The 13,496-nt window shown below is 34.1% G+C and overlaps 1 protein-coding gene across 1 annotated transcript; it reads right to left on the bottom strand.

Moving 5' to 3' along the window:
* Positions 1-3,173: 3,173 nt before the first annotated feature.
* Positions 3,174-4,925, bottom strand: LOC104248173 (GATA transcription factor 12). Its single transcript, XM_009804373.2, has 2 exons — positions 4,470-4,925; positions 3,174-4,142 (listed from the first exon to the last, which is right to left on the bottom strand). The coding sequence occupies exons 1-2, from the start codon at positions 4,761-4,763 to the stop codon at positions 3,408-3,410; spliced, it is 1,029 nt and encodes a 342-aa protein (XP_009802675.1). The 5' UTR covers positions 4,764-4,925; the 3' UTR covers positions 3,174-3,407.
* Between the last annotated feature and the right edge of the window lie 8,571 nt (positions 4,926-13,496).

Here is a 13,496-nt window from a genome sequence, read left to right as displayed (position 1 = left end):
AATCTTTTATTCACAATACTTCAAATTTTTTTCAATTGAAATACATCTCCAAATATAATTTCAATTTTTAAAAATTATTTTTTATCTCATATTCAAAAATTTATTTTTTCAAATTTTAACCAAATTTATATCCAAAAGCTAGCATAATCTCTCTTAAAATAGTTGGAACCTTGGAGCAAATTATGAGATTGAGGTGAGATAACGTAGTGGACCCCGTAGGAGTGCAACTGTCTAGGATCGGGTAGACAGTTAAATAGGGGCCAAATATTAAAGTAGTAGAATTATTTTAAATAATTATATATCGTCCTTTGACCTAGGGTATCCCAAAATTTAATTTATGTAGTACTACCACTACATATCATAAAATTAACAATTTATTATTCCTTTAAAATTTTCTACTGGTTCAAAACTATTCCTCGTTCTTTTCCCAAATTGATTCTCACCGCAATTCCATGCAGCTACTTCGTACACTGCACGATTGTTCTTCATTTTTTTCTCCCCAAGACAATTTTGTAGGTCTATGCTCACAGAATTCCATGCTATGTACTCCTTTATTTATTCAATTTTTATTTATTAGAGAAGCTATGGGTCAATACCATTGATCTATGGACTTATAGCCAGTTTGGCCAAATGCAAAAATCAACTTATTTTGAGAAATGTTTTTTTTTAAAAGTGTTTTTTTCAAAAATACTTTTGGTGAGAAGCAGTTTGTGTTTGGCTAGTTAGTTTGAAAAACACTTCTGAGCAGCAATTAGTATTTGGCCAAGCTTTAAAAAACTGTTTCTAAGTGTATTTTTCTCAAAAGTGCTTCTAAAAAAGTGCTTCTGGCGAGAAACTATTTTTTCTGCTTCTGCTTCTCCTCAAAAGTACTTTTTTCCTTCCAGAAGCTTGGCCAAACACCTCAAATTGAGGCCAAAAGTGTTTTTGGCAAAAAAAAAAAAAAGTACTTTTGGCCAAAAATAAGCATGGCCAAACAGGCTAGTAGTTGTACCTCTGCTTAAAATTATTAATCAAATTAATGCCAAGTAATATACTTATAGGTAATAGTTGTGTTTAATTAGAGCATTGTAAGACTAAAGTATTCACAACTCTAAGGAGTAACAATAGTTGTATTCACAGCAAGATAAATTTTGCTGGAATAGATACATGGTTAAAATGATGAAAATGGAATACTGAGATTGGACTTTCGGAATTTTTCTTTTTCCTTCTAGTGTTAATCCTTTTAATAGAGACCTTTGGTCCTTTGTATACAAAAAATTTTACTCCCTCTGTTCACTTTTACTTGACACGTTTTGACTTTTCACGTCCCTAAAAAAATAATAAATGAAGTGCATAATTTATCATGACACCCATATTAATTGATGCATATTTTATCAGATTTGAGAAAATGATTTGAAATGAGTAATAAATAATGTGGGTATAACAGGAACAAAAAAATTGTCTTCTCTTGTGAACGGAAGGAGTATCTATTTAGAGGTCTTGTTTTCATCTATTTTCTTGCTTTTATGATGCTGTTATTATTCCTTTGGTTTCTGTTGAGGTTACTGATATATTATTTATTTTCGTCTTCTTGAGTCGAGGGTCTTTCGGAAACAATCTTTCAACTCCCTCAAGGTATAGGGGTAAGATCTGCGTACACACTACCTTCCTTATACCCATTAATAAGATTTTTCTGGATCATTGTTTTTTATTATTGGTGGTGGTTCTATTCAGAGATAGTCAAGAAAAATATATATTTGAGTCCATCAAGTGAAATAATGGCTTTTACTCCAACAAAATCATTATTTTTTTTAAAGTAAAATTCATTTCCAAGCATATCTGCAACTTAAAAACACCTTTTTTCAACTTCAAATACTGTTGTTTTCTAATTTCAACCCGAACACCTACTTAGAATTATTTATATTACACTAACCTTGAAAAGATACACTACCAAATTAAAGTTTTTATTTTACTTTTCCAAAACTGAGAAAAGGAGTTGCTAACTTTTGAAATAGTAATGGAAGTAGAGACAGGAAAGGACCCAGGTTTTAGTTGAGGCCGTGAGCCCTCCATGTGCAAATTCCTCACCTTTCAAGTTTTCAAGTTATGGCACCACCCATCATCATCGGTGGCGGACTCAAGATTTTGTGTAAGCGGATTCAATCGGAGAAGTCCATAACATAAGCGGGTTCAAAAATAATTTCTAAACAAAATTTATCTTGTTTTAGCTATAATTTATACATATACACAATATTATTTTTTGACGAAGCGGATTCAGTTGAACCCACTTCTAACCACTTGGGTCCGCCCCTGCCCATCACCCTTGGCCCATGGCATTGACAAAGGCAATATGCACCATTGCCCCTATTATTTGCTATTTTGCATCATTCCCCTACCCACTTTCCAGCTTATTACAGATATTTTTCATCTCCTTACTTTGACAACAAGCGAATAACATCAAATTCCTTCACTTTTCTTCAAATAGTAGGAATTAACCTTTGTACAGTAACAATAACAGTATAAAAACTTTTTACAGTATCAGTACATTTTAACTTATTGTACACATGGAAGGATTTAAGGGGTGAAAAATTACACTGTACTTATAATAAGGCAAAATCATTTTTGTGCCTCTATATAATATATTTTGAATATCTTTTAACACAACCCAGGAGTTAGCACAATGATCAAGGGGGTTCAAAACCTTTGCGAGATCACTAGTTTAATTCCTATTGGCCACAATCTCTTTAAATTTTTTATTTTTTGAATTCCTTTAGAGAAAATCATGTCTCCGATACTGATTGTACGTAGCAGGCATCGTGTTAAATTTCTAAGTTATTACTTTCACTTTTTATGAATGGTTATTTGTAGTTATTTTTTATGTGATATAATAGTATAAAAATTCTTTTACGTTATTAGTGTATACAAATTAACATTATAAAATGAGTTAGTACTGACATAGTTGCCAAATATAAAGCAAGCAATATATATAACCACACAAAATTTTCGACATAACATGTTTATTCACTTACATTTTTCACTATCATGATTAATTAATGTTCATTTTTGCATCAGGTTATCACTTAGCTGTAAACTAACACAATGCTGATATGTTTTATCTACTTGATAGTATTGAAAGTAATTAGTGACCAAATACAAAGCAAACAAGATAATGACATTAAAAAAATCAACAAAACTAGTCTTCAAAAAATCTATGAATTAATACAAAAATTAGGAGAAACGTTACAGAGGACTAATGTCTAATTTGCGTTTAATCTATTCTTTTTTTGGGGCTCCTCTGGGATTGCTAGGACCCCCTTTTTTCTTAATCCTGATATTCAAATTTCTAAGACTAGATAATTAGGAAAATGGATGTTAATTAACTCAAACTTTAAACGTGGAAAATTATCCCCTACACTAGCTGAACCGTACTAGATGAGGTGCCTGAAATTAGGACCACAGTTTTGATGATGATGAAGCAAGAAATCATCACCACCGTTTGATACACCGAAAATTGAGGTTTGACTAATCAACTGATGTTGATGATGATGTGCTGGGTGTCTCTGGAACTCCTTTTGCCTCCGAAGTTCCAGAACCTTCCGATGAGAATTGGAATGCTTCGCCGACACAAACGTCGGGCTCGCCGCCGGCCGATACTCCGGCACTAATCTGCCGGACTTGTACCTGACTCCACATGCATTGCACAGTGTCTTTGGTCCCATAGGTCCTGTGCGCCACTGCGGTGTTTTTTCAGAAGCACAGTGCAGGCATTTGCGTCCCGGCGTTTCGATGCTCTCTCGCTTCTTCGACGGTGCTTTGGTTGCTTTAGCCGTGGCTGAAGTGTTGTTATTGGCAGCGGAGTTGTTGCTCTCAGATGATGACGTGGTAGGGGAGAGGAGCAGCTGGAGGCGCGAGGACCAGTCGCATGGAGCGGCGCGTGGGCGCTTGCTGCGAGCTTTGCCAGGAACAGAAGTGTCGGCGGGAAAAGCCGGTGGTGAGTTAGTTCCGGCGGAAATTGTGGTGGCGGAGGAGGAACTGTCGGTGGTGTTGTTGGCGGCGGAATTAATGTTTGTTACAGGGATGAGCTGAAGGTTTTGAACATCGTCACTTGAGAATGATTCCTCCACAAAATTCGACAGCCATTCAAGCTCAGCCAAGTCATCATACTGTTAAAATCCAAAAAAAAAAAAACTCGGTTTATTGCACTGAATTTTTATTATATCAACCAGAGAGCAAACGAGGAACAGACTATTGCTTTGAGTGAAAACAAAATTGTATGCATTTGGCCTCTGTTATGTAAATGGTGCATGAATTCTTTGAATTTGACACGTGGTTAATTTGTTAACAAATATTCAGACATTATTATGGTCTATCCAAACGAAGAACCGAATTAATTACTACCGCGTAATAATTTGAGTGCGAAAGTGGCGGAAAAATGAGACCAAATTTAGAAACAATTTTTTTCCACCAAGTGTAAAAAGGAGAGTAATTACCGGAACGCAGAGTTCGCTGCTAGGGAACGGAGCGTCGGTGAAGCTGCGGCAGCTTAGGTTACCATTGAAATGGCCATTTTCACCGGAAACAGAGGAATTACAGCTGTCGACGACGGTAACAGTGGAGGAATCAGCAGAATTAGCGGTAATACTGTCAAAAAAAGCGTCGGTCATGACTTCATCTTCCTTAGAGAAATCCAACAAATCATCGACAGTAAAATTATTATTATTCGGATTCTGTTGGTCTCCGGCATTTGAGAAATAGCCGCTGACGAAGAAATCCGATGCTTCCATTGGGAGGAAAAAAGTGTGAGAGAGTCTCAGAATAGAGAGAGTAAGACGCTTAAGAGAAGCAAAGTAACGGTTCCTTTGAGAGCAGTTAAATAGAAAGCTGAGAAAAAGGAAGAGAGAATGAAGGAATTGAGTGTGAAGAGGACAGACAAGTGCTCAAGAGCTGAAAGTAAGGTGTCCGGGTCAGAGGGGTTTTCATACTGTAATAAGGGTCTTATCTGTAATTTCACAATTATCATTTTTTTTTATTTTTCCTTATACAATTCTCTATAGTTTTAAATTAAAAAAAATGCAGTACCTTGCTACTTCTGTAAAGTTGTCTCATTTTACCTTAACACGCTTGTATTTTACTTTTCTTTTTGGGAACAAAAATTGAATTAATAGTGTATAATTCACATCTTGTATTAATTTCTGAATTTGAGCAAATTTGAAAATTTATCACAATGATAATGTGGTTTTGATGTCGAAAATTACTTTTTCTTAGTGGTAAATAAAGGATTACTTTGGAGTTTGAAACCTGGATTAAAGGTTAAAAATTGAATACTAAAGGTGCCAAAAATGGATGTCACGGCTGTCATGTGCTGTGCGAATAATTAAATGCAGAATCTGTATGGATTCCAAGGCTCTTTTTTTGTACAAGTAAAGATAATTAGTGTACGTACGTACCGTAATTATTAACTAAATAAAGCAAAAGAGGGAAATTAATGAAGTTAAAAATAGGTGGATTAAGAAAGATAATTAAATGATACAACCCCTTTTCCCTTAAGAATCGATCTAGCAGGTTTTGTCGCCGTGACTCCACCATTAGTGTCCAATTTTACAGCCGGATTCCCCTGCTCTCTCTCTTTTTTTTTTTTTTCTACGTTTTTATTACTCCATTTTTTTTAAATTCCTCGGGAATTGCGCTTTGCCCCCTGAATTTTTTGAAATAATTATTTTAAGTTAGCTGTTTCCTGGGTACTGCTATTTTCACAATTTTTTAACTCCATTATTAGTACTTTCTTACCTCCTTAACCTCATGTTAATATATTCCTTAACCCACGTTTAAGCACGAACATTACAGCTCAACCCTGTTCAAAATGCTTGGTCATGATTATATCCACATAGGAAGTTTCATTTTTTATCTTCATTTACATTTTGGATAAAGACTCCCAATCTCACCACTTAATTCGGCATTTTGCACAGAATTTAAGGTTCTTTTTTATATCTTCGATTATTGGATATTGGATAATTATACAAGCACGAATTCTGCTTCTTATATGATTGAGAATTCTCATACACCAGAAAGAAGAAGAGAAAAAAAATCTCATATACAAGATCATTCACTTTACTCGAAAAATAACTTACTGGCGTCTACTATTTATACAAATTTACATTAGTAAAACTGTGTACTGTTGATCTATGATAAAGTAATACCCCGTTCCAGTTTATATGAACTTATTTCCTTTTTGATTCGTTCAATGACCCATTTCTAAATTTGAAAATAATTTAATGAATTTTTTTTATAATCACACAAATACTCTGGACCCCTTTTTAACTTGTTTAGGATCACAAATTTTAAAAGTCTTCATTTTTTCTTAAACTCAATGTCCAGTCAAACAGGTTCACATAAATTGAAACGAAAGGAGTAATTAACAATTTATAAAGACATATATTATGTATTTGTTCAACTCGTTCAAGTAAGCATTGACCCCGTTCATTAGAAAATTTAATCAAGAATTACTGCATAGTTCTTTTTTGCAAAAAATGTTGTAAAGTGGAGTATTGAGTATTCCGTTAAAATACATTAATTAAAATTTTCAATTAATGTACATAAAATCGAGTCGAAAGTGGTAAAAACCTCAAAAGATGCATCAGTCACTTAGTGCAATTGCTGTAGCATAATCTTTTTGCTTTTCTTCTTTCTTTCTTTCGTTTCCTTTTTCTTTTTTAATTGAAAATGAAATGGGGATTTCTAAAGAATTGTTATTGGGCGGGATAATATTACGAATCCCAAGGTGAATAGCAGTTAAAAATGGATAAAGTTAGTTTACATTAAGAACCAATCATTCGCCCACCTTTTTATCCCAGCTTTCATTTTTACTTTTTCTGTTTATTTTGTTTTTTGTAAAAATTATGAGAGAGTTTTGTTGATCATAGATGTGTGGGGACCTTTAGAGGGTTTCGTGGGGTCCGACTAAGCACGTGACAAAGGATTGGGATATTGTCAGCTATCATGTGAGTAACTTTTAAACTAAAGATGCTACATGTTCAATTGTTCGTTCAAATGGCCAAGGTGCTTCTCTTTCTTTTTTAATTACTCCATCTTATATGACTCCGAAACCAAATTGTGCTTCTTTTGAACTCAAACTACACAAATAGGTAGTTGGGTCAAAATAGGTTGAGTTAAAAAATAAGCGGGCTAATGATCCGCCCAAAAGTAACGTAAAAATGGCATGGGTAGCCACTATTCAAGGTAATATTTATTTTTTATCCAGCAATTTTAATGTTGAGCAAAAGTAACCACTACTCTATTAAAATTAATATGAAAAGATATTTTTACCTTTTCTTTCATTACTTTTCTTTCCAAACCCTCGCTTCTCTCACCGTCGGTAGCCTTGGCAAGGACCTCGCAGATCTTCTCACCCCTCCCATCTCGCCTGGCCGTGATGTTCAAGGATGGTGATAATTATCATTGGGGAGATTAGATCTTCTCGTGTCCAGACTACTAAGAAATACATAAATAGTTGCAATTATATTTGCTCATACAGACAAGCAACTAAATCGTCGTCACTTGTATTTTCATCAGACTAGTAATGAAAAAGTTATGTAGATTTGTCTTATCAATGTTGCATCCAAGCAGAATCTAACATCAATTTTATATGTAAATTGCAATTATTATTATTATTATTATTATTATTATTATTATTTGTGAAAAGATACAAATAACGTTTGGTTTTTTGCTACGTTATGGATCCTGAACTTACAGTTACAAGTTCAAAAGTTAAGGACACTTGGTCCTGAACTTCGAGTTCCAAGTTCAAAAGTTAAGGACACTTGGTCCTGAACTTAAAATTACAAGTTCAAAAGTTAAGGACACTTGGTCCTGAACTTAGACTAACAAGCTCAAAAGTTAAGGACAATAGGTCCTGAACTTACAGTTACAAGTTCAAAAGTTAAGGGCAATAGGTCCTGAAGTCCTGAACTTAGACTAACAAGCTCAAAAGTTAAAGACAATAGGTCATAAACTTACGCTAAGAAGCCCAAAAGTTAAGGATAGGCAGTCATTAACTTACAGTTACAAGTTCAAAAGTTAAGGATAATAGTTCCTTAACTTTGACTTCCAAGTTCAAAAGTTAAGGACAGACAGTCCTTAACTTACAGTTGTCTTAACTTACAGTTACAAGTTCAAAAGTTAAGGACAAGCAGTCCTTAATTTACAGTTACAAGTTCAAAAGTTAAGGACAATAGATCCTTAACTTTGACTTACAAGTTCAAAAGTTAAGAACGCTTGGTCCTGAAGTTTGAGTTCCAAGTTCAAAAGTTAAGGACGTGTAGTCCTGAACTTAGAGTTACAAGTTCAAAAGTTAAGGACATGTTGTCCTGAAGTCCCGAAGTTAAGTTTAAAAGTTAAGGACATGTAGTCTTGAAGTCCTGAAGTTAAGTTCAAAAGTTAAGGACATATAGTTCTAAAGTCCTAAACTTAGAGTTCCAAGTTCAAAAGTTAAGGACATGTAGTCCTGAAGTTAAGTACAAAAGCAGAAGGGTAATTTCGTCCGGGCAGTTAAAATTTATTAAAGCAGTGGCTAAAGACTAAAGACATTTTAAACAGTGATTTAAAAGTAAATACATTTGTTATTAGTGGCTAACCGTGTACTTCCGCGATTGGTTGGGTCAAGTTGGGCTAATCTTTGTGTCATAGCCCAACCCGCCCAACTCTTACCAAGATTTAATTAGTGTGTATTATTTTCTTATGAAATGTTTAATTATCAAATAATACTTTTTTCTTTTGTTATGGTCATATACAATAACATATCAAACAAAAAAAAATTATTTTAAAGATATTTTAGCAAAGTTACTCATGGATCAATTTAGGCTAAAATACGCCAACATTAGATGGGCTGAAATGGGTTGGGTTAAGATTAAGATAGGTTAATTTCAACAAATAAACGAGTCAATGACGAGTCCAACCTTGGACGGGTTGGGTAGGTCAAATGAGTTTGGCTCAAATTGTCATCGCTAACAGTTCTTAAAAAGAATTTCTCTATTACCAAAACTTGAACTTGAGACGTGTAATATGTAAGAATTATATTGCTCATAATAATCTAAAATTCCACAAGCAAAGGGCTTTTCCATGATATGGTTGGGTTTTCATTAAAAATGAATTTTGGTTTTATGCTGATTTTGAGTGCTGGATGGAGATATGGAGTTTAATTAGTTTCAATTTTCAAATATACTTCCTTTGGTGCAAAGAAAGTGGAGTATTATTTTAGCGAAACGAATTAGGTCAAAGTAAATGTCGCTTTAGAAAACCAAAAAAAGAAGAAGATACTTTTGTTTCAAAATTTATACTTACTCCAATAAATGATATACACAATTTTCTAAAAAGTCATACCAATCTTACCAATTTTCAGGAGAAAAAAAAGTTTGAGCAGAGATAAAAGACAAGTTAGTCAAAAATGTTAGTAAATACTTTTCTTAATGGGTGTATCAAAATTTTGACAATGACTAAAAAGAACAGGAGGAAGTATTTGTTTATTAAAAGAAAAATGCTCAGTTATAAGACAAGCTGGACCTGCTTAAATATATGGGCAAAATAAAAAGTTTGTCGGCCGATCGAAACTAATTGTATTTACTAGTAAAAAAATATATAGAATATGTATATTTTTTTGTATAAAAAAATACAAAAAATATATATTTTGTTGATTATTGTTTTGAGATCGGTTAAAAATATACATTTCTCTAAATATATAACTGGATATTTGATTGTTTATGGGCTTAGGCCTTTGATTTCTGCACGAACTCTAATGTCATGACCCGCCGCATCATCATGCCACGTAGGTACCACTTGACATATATTTTTTCCTTATGAAAAACATACATATAAAATATACTAGCACATGTGGGAAGGTTCTAGAGAAATATAGAGATTTATCATGGAAGACTTTACAACCTATGGAATTGCTAGGGAAATCCTTAGAAGATTCTAGCTATGTCGAAAATTCTAGAAAAAGGATTTACTTGTAAATAATATGGGATTTGTGTAATAATTATTATTTATTCACTAGCCCCTATGAAACTAGTATATAAAGGGGGTTATTCATTTGTAACTCACTAAGCAAAACAATCAACTTCTCTCTAATACAAAAGCTTCATTTGACAATTCTCATGTGTTCTAACATCTCCTTAGCGATCTTTAGTATAGTAAAACTGACTTGGCATAATAAGAACGTGCGCAAATTGTACAAGATCATAAACGCGTTGTCAAGTGTCGCATGTACGCTTAGTTCAAGACTAAGGAAGTCGTCTCTTTCTCTTTTGATGCTTCCCACACGTGCGTCAACAGTGCTAACGTGGTTGCACGTGTAAGGTCATCACGTGGATGCTTAGCAGTGCACGTGCCGTCCGCCTTGATAATTGGCTTTAAGATTGTCTTGGTGTTCAGTAATTTATTACTAACAATGCTCCCTCAATTATTACTTCTTCATGTTACTACTTAATACCCTTTTCTTTTTGGTTTAGTTAAAAATAATTATAGTATCTTTAGCTAGAAATATTTTGATATTCTCATCACACGCTACCAAGAGAGCCTTTAAGCAAATTAATTCATCACAAGTATCGTAGTCCTAGATTCATGCTTTACTATACGGGAAAAATTCAAAAATAATTATTTTCAGCCCCATGTAATTAAAAAGTAGCTATTGTCATGGAAATTCGATTTCCACAAGTGGATATTTTGTCAATTATGGGACTTAAAAGTGGGTGAAGTACACAAATACTTCTCAAAGTAGATGGTCTTGAATTTTTGTCCCGCTTGCCCCGTGAAATATTTTTTAAGTTTAACAAGGAGGGCAACACTAGCGCTTTTAACTTTTGACATTGAAGTTCTATTGTTGGGAGGAAGCGAGGGGGCATTTGCATCTATACCCGCTTTTTGGGTTACGTTTTAACTTGTGCCCGCTTTGCAAAAAAAATTGCAAGCGTACCCACTTTTTTTCGCGTAACTTCAGCATACGGGGCTGAAGTAGCAAAGACAATCACGCAAAACTTCAGCATTCTAGCAGACGGGACTGAAGTAGCAAGTGTGCTAAAGTTTTGTATGTAATTGCTGAACTTAAGCATAATAGCTGAAGTTTTGTTCTCTATTTTCTGAAGTTTTTGTTTGTAATTGCTGAAGTTTTTATTTTTGGCGAACTTCAGCTCTAGAGCTGAAGTTTTTGTTTTTGTAACTAGCGAACTTAAGCTCTAGAGCTAAAGTTTTGTTTTGTAAGTGGCGAACTTCAGCTCTAGAGTTCTAGGGGGCATGTTGTACCCACACAAATTAACTTAAAGCAACATTAACAGGAACCAAGAAATATCAACACATTACCAATCCAATCGACAACTGAAATCTCCAATTACTACCAGACCCAATTCACCAAACAACAATGTAAAATTAGTAATTAATTTCTCTTATCCCATTTTCACATCAAAATTGTGCATAAGATTCAGGTTGCAAAACCAACATAGAACCTTTACAGGTGAGGGTATCGGCGAAAAGGAAAAAATGATTGAAAGGAGAAATAAGAAGAAGCAGATAAGGATGAACCTTACTTCTGGAAAAAGAAAAGATAAAACTTTGAGGAGGAGAAGGAGGAGGAGAAAGGGGGCTGAAATTGTTTAAAAAGTGGGTACAAGTTAAAACTTTTAAAAAAAATGGGTATATGTTAAATGGGGGCGACCAAATAGGGCGCCCCGTGCAATTTTTACGGAAAGCGAGGGTCAAAAGTTAAAGACCACCCTAAACAATATCACATTTATGTAATTTTTTGTTTAAAAGCGGCTAGCTCACGCAATAATTACCAACAACTATACTTGTACATCATCATGGACTTAAAGGCCCAATAGTGGTCCATTTATAGGATTTTTACACAAATAGCCGATCATATTTATTGTTTATTTTTTTTAGCCATATACATAAATTATGCATTGATTATACACAACTATCACATATAATACATAAACTAGACATATATTATACCCCCACCGGCTATTTTTAATTTAAGTGGTTGGATAGTTGGCTATTTAGGTTAAATCTTCTGCATTTTAGTTGGATGGAAACTGATAAAATCCACCATTAGAGGGTGGAGGATTGAAGCTTAGATTGAATCGAAGGAAGAAGAAGAAGAAGATTCTGGAAGAAATCTGATCATCAATTACAGAGAATAAAAATGAATACAATGGCTTATTAGCTAACACACTGTACACGTGGGAATATATATAATTAACTCCTAACCACTAACTAATTAACTAACTCTTCTACACTACAAAGGTGTCATCTAACTAACTTTGTTACAACTGTCACAAGCGGTCACCCTAACCATCTCAACAGAAATTGAAAAGTCCATTAGAAAAAAACATGGGCCAGCCTCCATGAATTGATAATTTTGACGCAGATGTGTAATCACAAATTAGGACGATGATCGTGCTTTCTGTTATATGAAATAACTTAATGTTCTTTTTTGTTATACTTCAGGGATATGGGTCATTCATACCCTTGTCATCGATAAATTGATTCGTATCTGTCCTTAACTTTAACGGAGCTATAGCATGGACTAGGTTAATACAATGTATTAAAATACTTCTGACAAAGAGGTTCCAATTTACCCGTTTGCTCATTGCATGCTGCAAAATTGTCCTTTGTCATACTTTATGTTAGAGCTCTATTAAGGTCAAAAAATAAGTAAGAAGCAATCTGCTATTGACAAGGATATGATTATATGAATTACCTTAATGTATAACTGAGAATACAATTAGGATATTTCTAGTATGAGTACTTTTTATCCCTTTTCCATCCCACAATAAGTGTGTGTTCCATTTGTAGTATCTCCCTTCCCCCCTCCTTTGGTAATAGAAAAAGGGGGAGAAATTCAAAAATAGTCAGTTTTACAACTGATCGTTCAAAAATAGCCCAGTTTTAAAAGTAATTGAAATTTAACCACTTTTCATGTAAAGATAAATCTGAGCGAAAACACTATTCAAAACTCGGAAAATACGCTAGTATATTATACTGGAGTTCTAGCATAAGTATGCTTGAACTCCAACATATTATACTGGAGTTCCAGGATAAGTACACTAGAACTCCAGCATAATATAATGGAGTTCCAGCAAGTATAATTGTCCAGTATAATATACTGGAGTTTGGAGCACCGGTGCTCCAGTCTCCAGTATATTATACTGGAGTCAGCAAAGTATACCGGTCCAGCATAATATGCTGGAGTTCATGCACAGGTGCACCGAACTCCAGTATATTATGCTGGACCGGTCTCTGTTGCAGCAAAATAGTGGCTATTTTTCATTGACTTTGTAAACGCTGACTATTTTTGAATGACCAGTCCGAAAACTGGTTATACCGTGCTATTTTTACGAAAAAGGTTCGGAAAAAAAAGAAGAACACTTAACAGGAGCAATTTAGTGAAACGTATGCTAAGATGCTTTGCCATCATAGAAGCGTAAATCTAGTAAATATTTTATTTAACTCTCCTAATGTATCAAAAT

This window comes from Nicotiana sylvestris, chromosome 3 (genome assembly GCF_000393655.2).
Source record: "Nicotiana sylvestris chromosome 3, ASM39365v2, whole genome shotgun sequence".
Lineage (NCBI taxonomy): Eukaryota > Viridiplantae > Streptophyta > Magnoliopsida > Solanales > Solanaceae > Nicotiana > Nicotiana sylvestris.
This window is presented reverse-complemented; position numbering and strand designations above follow the sequence as displayed.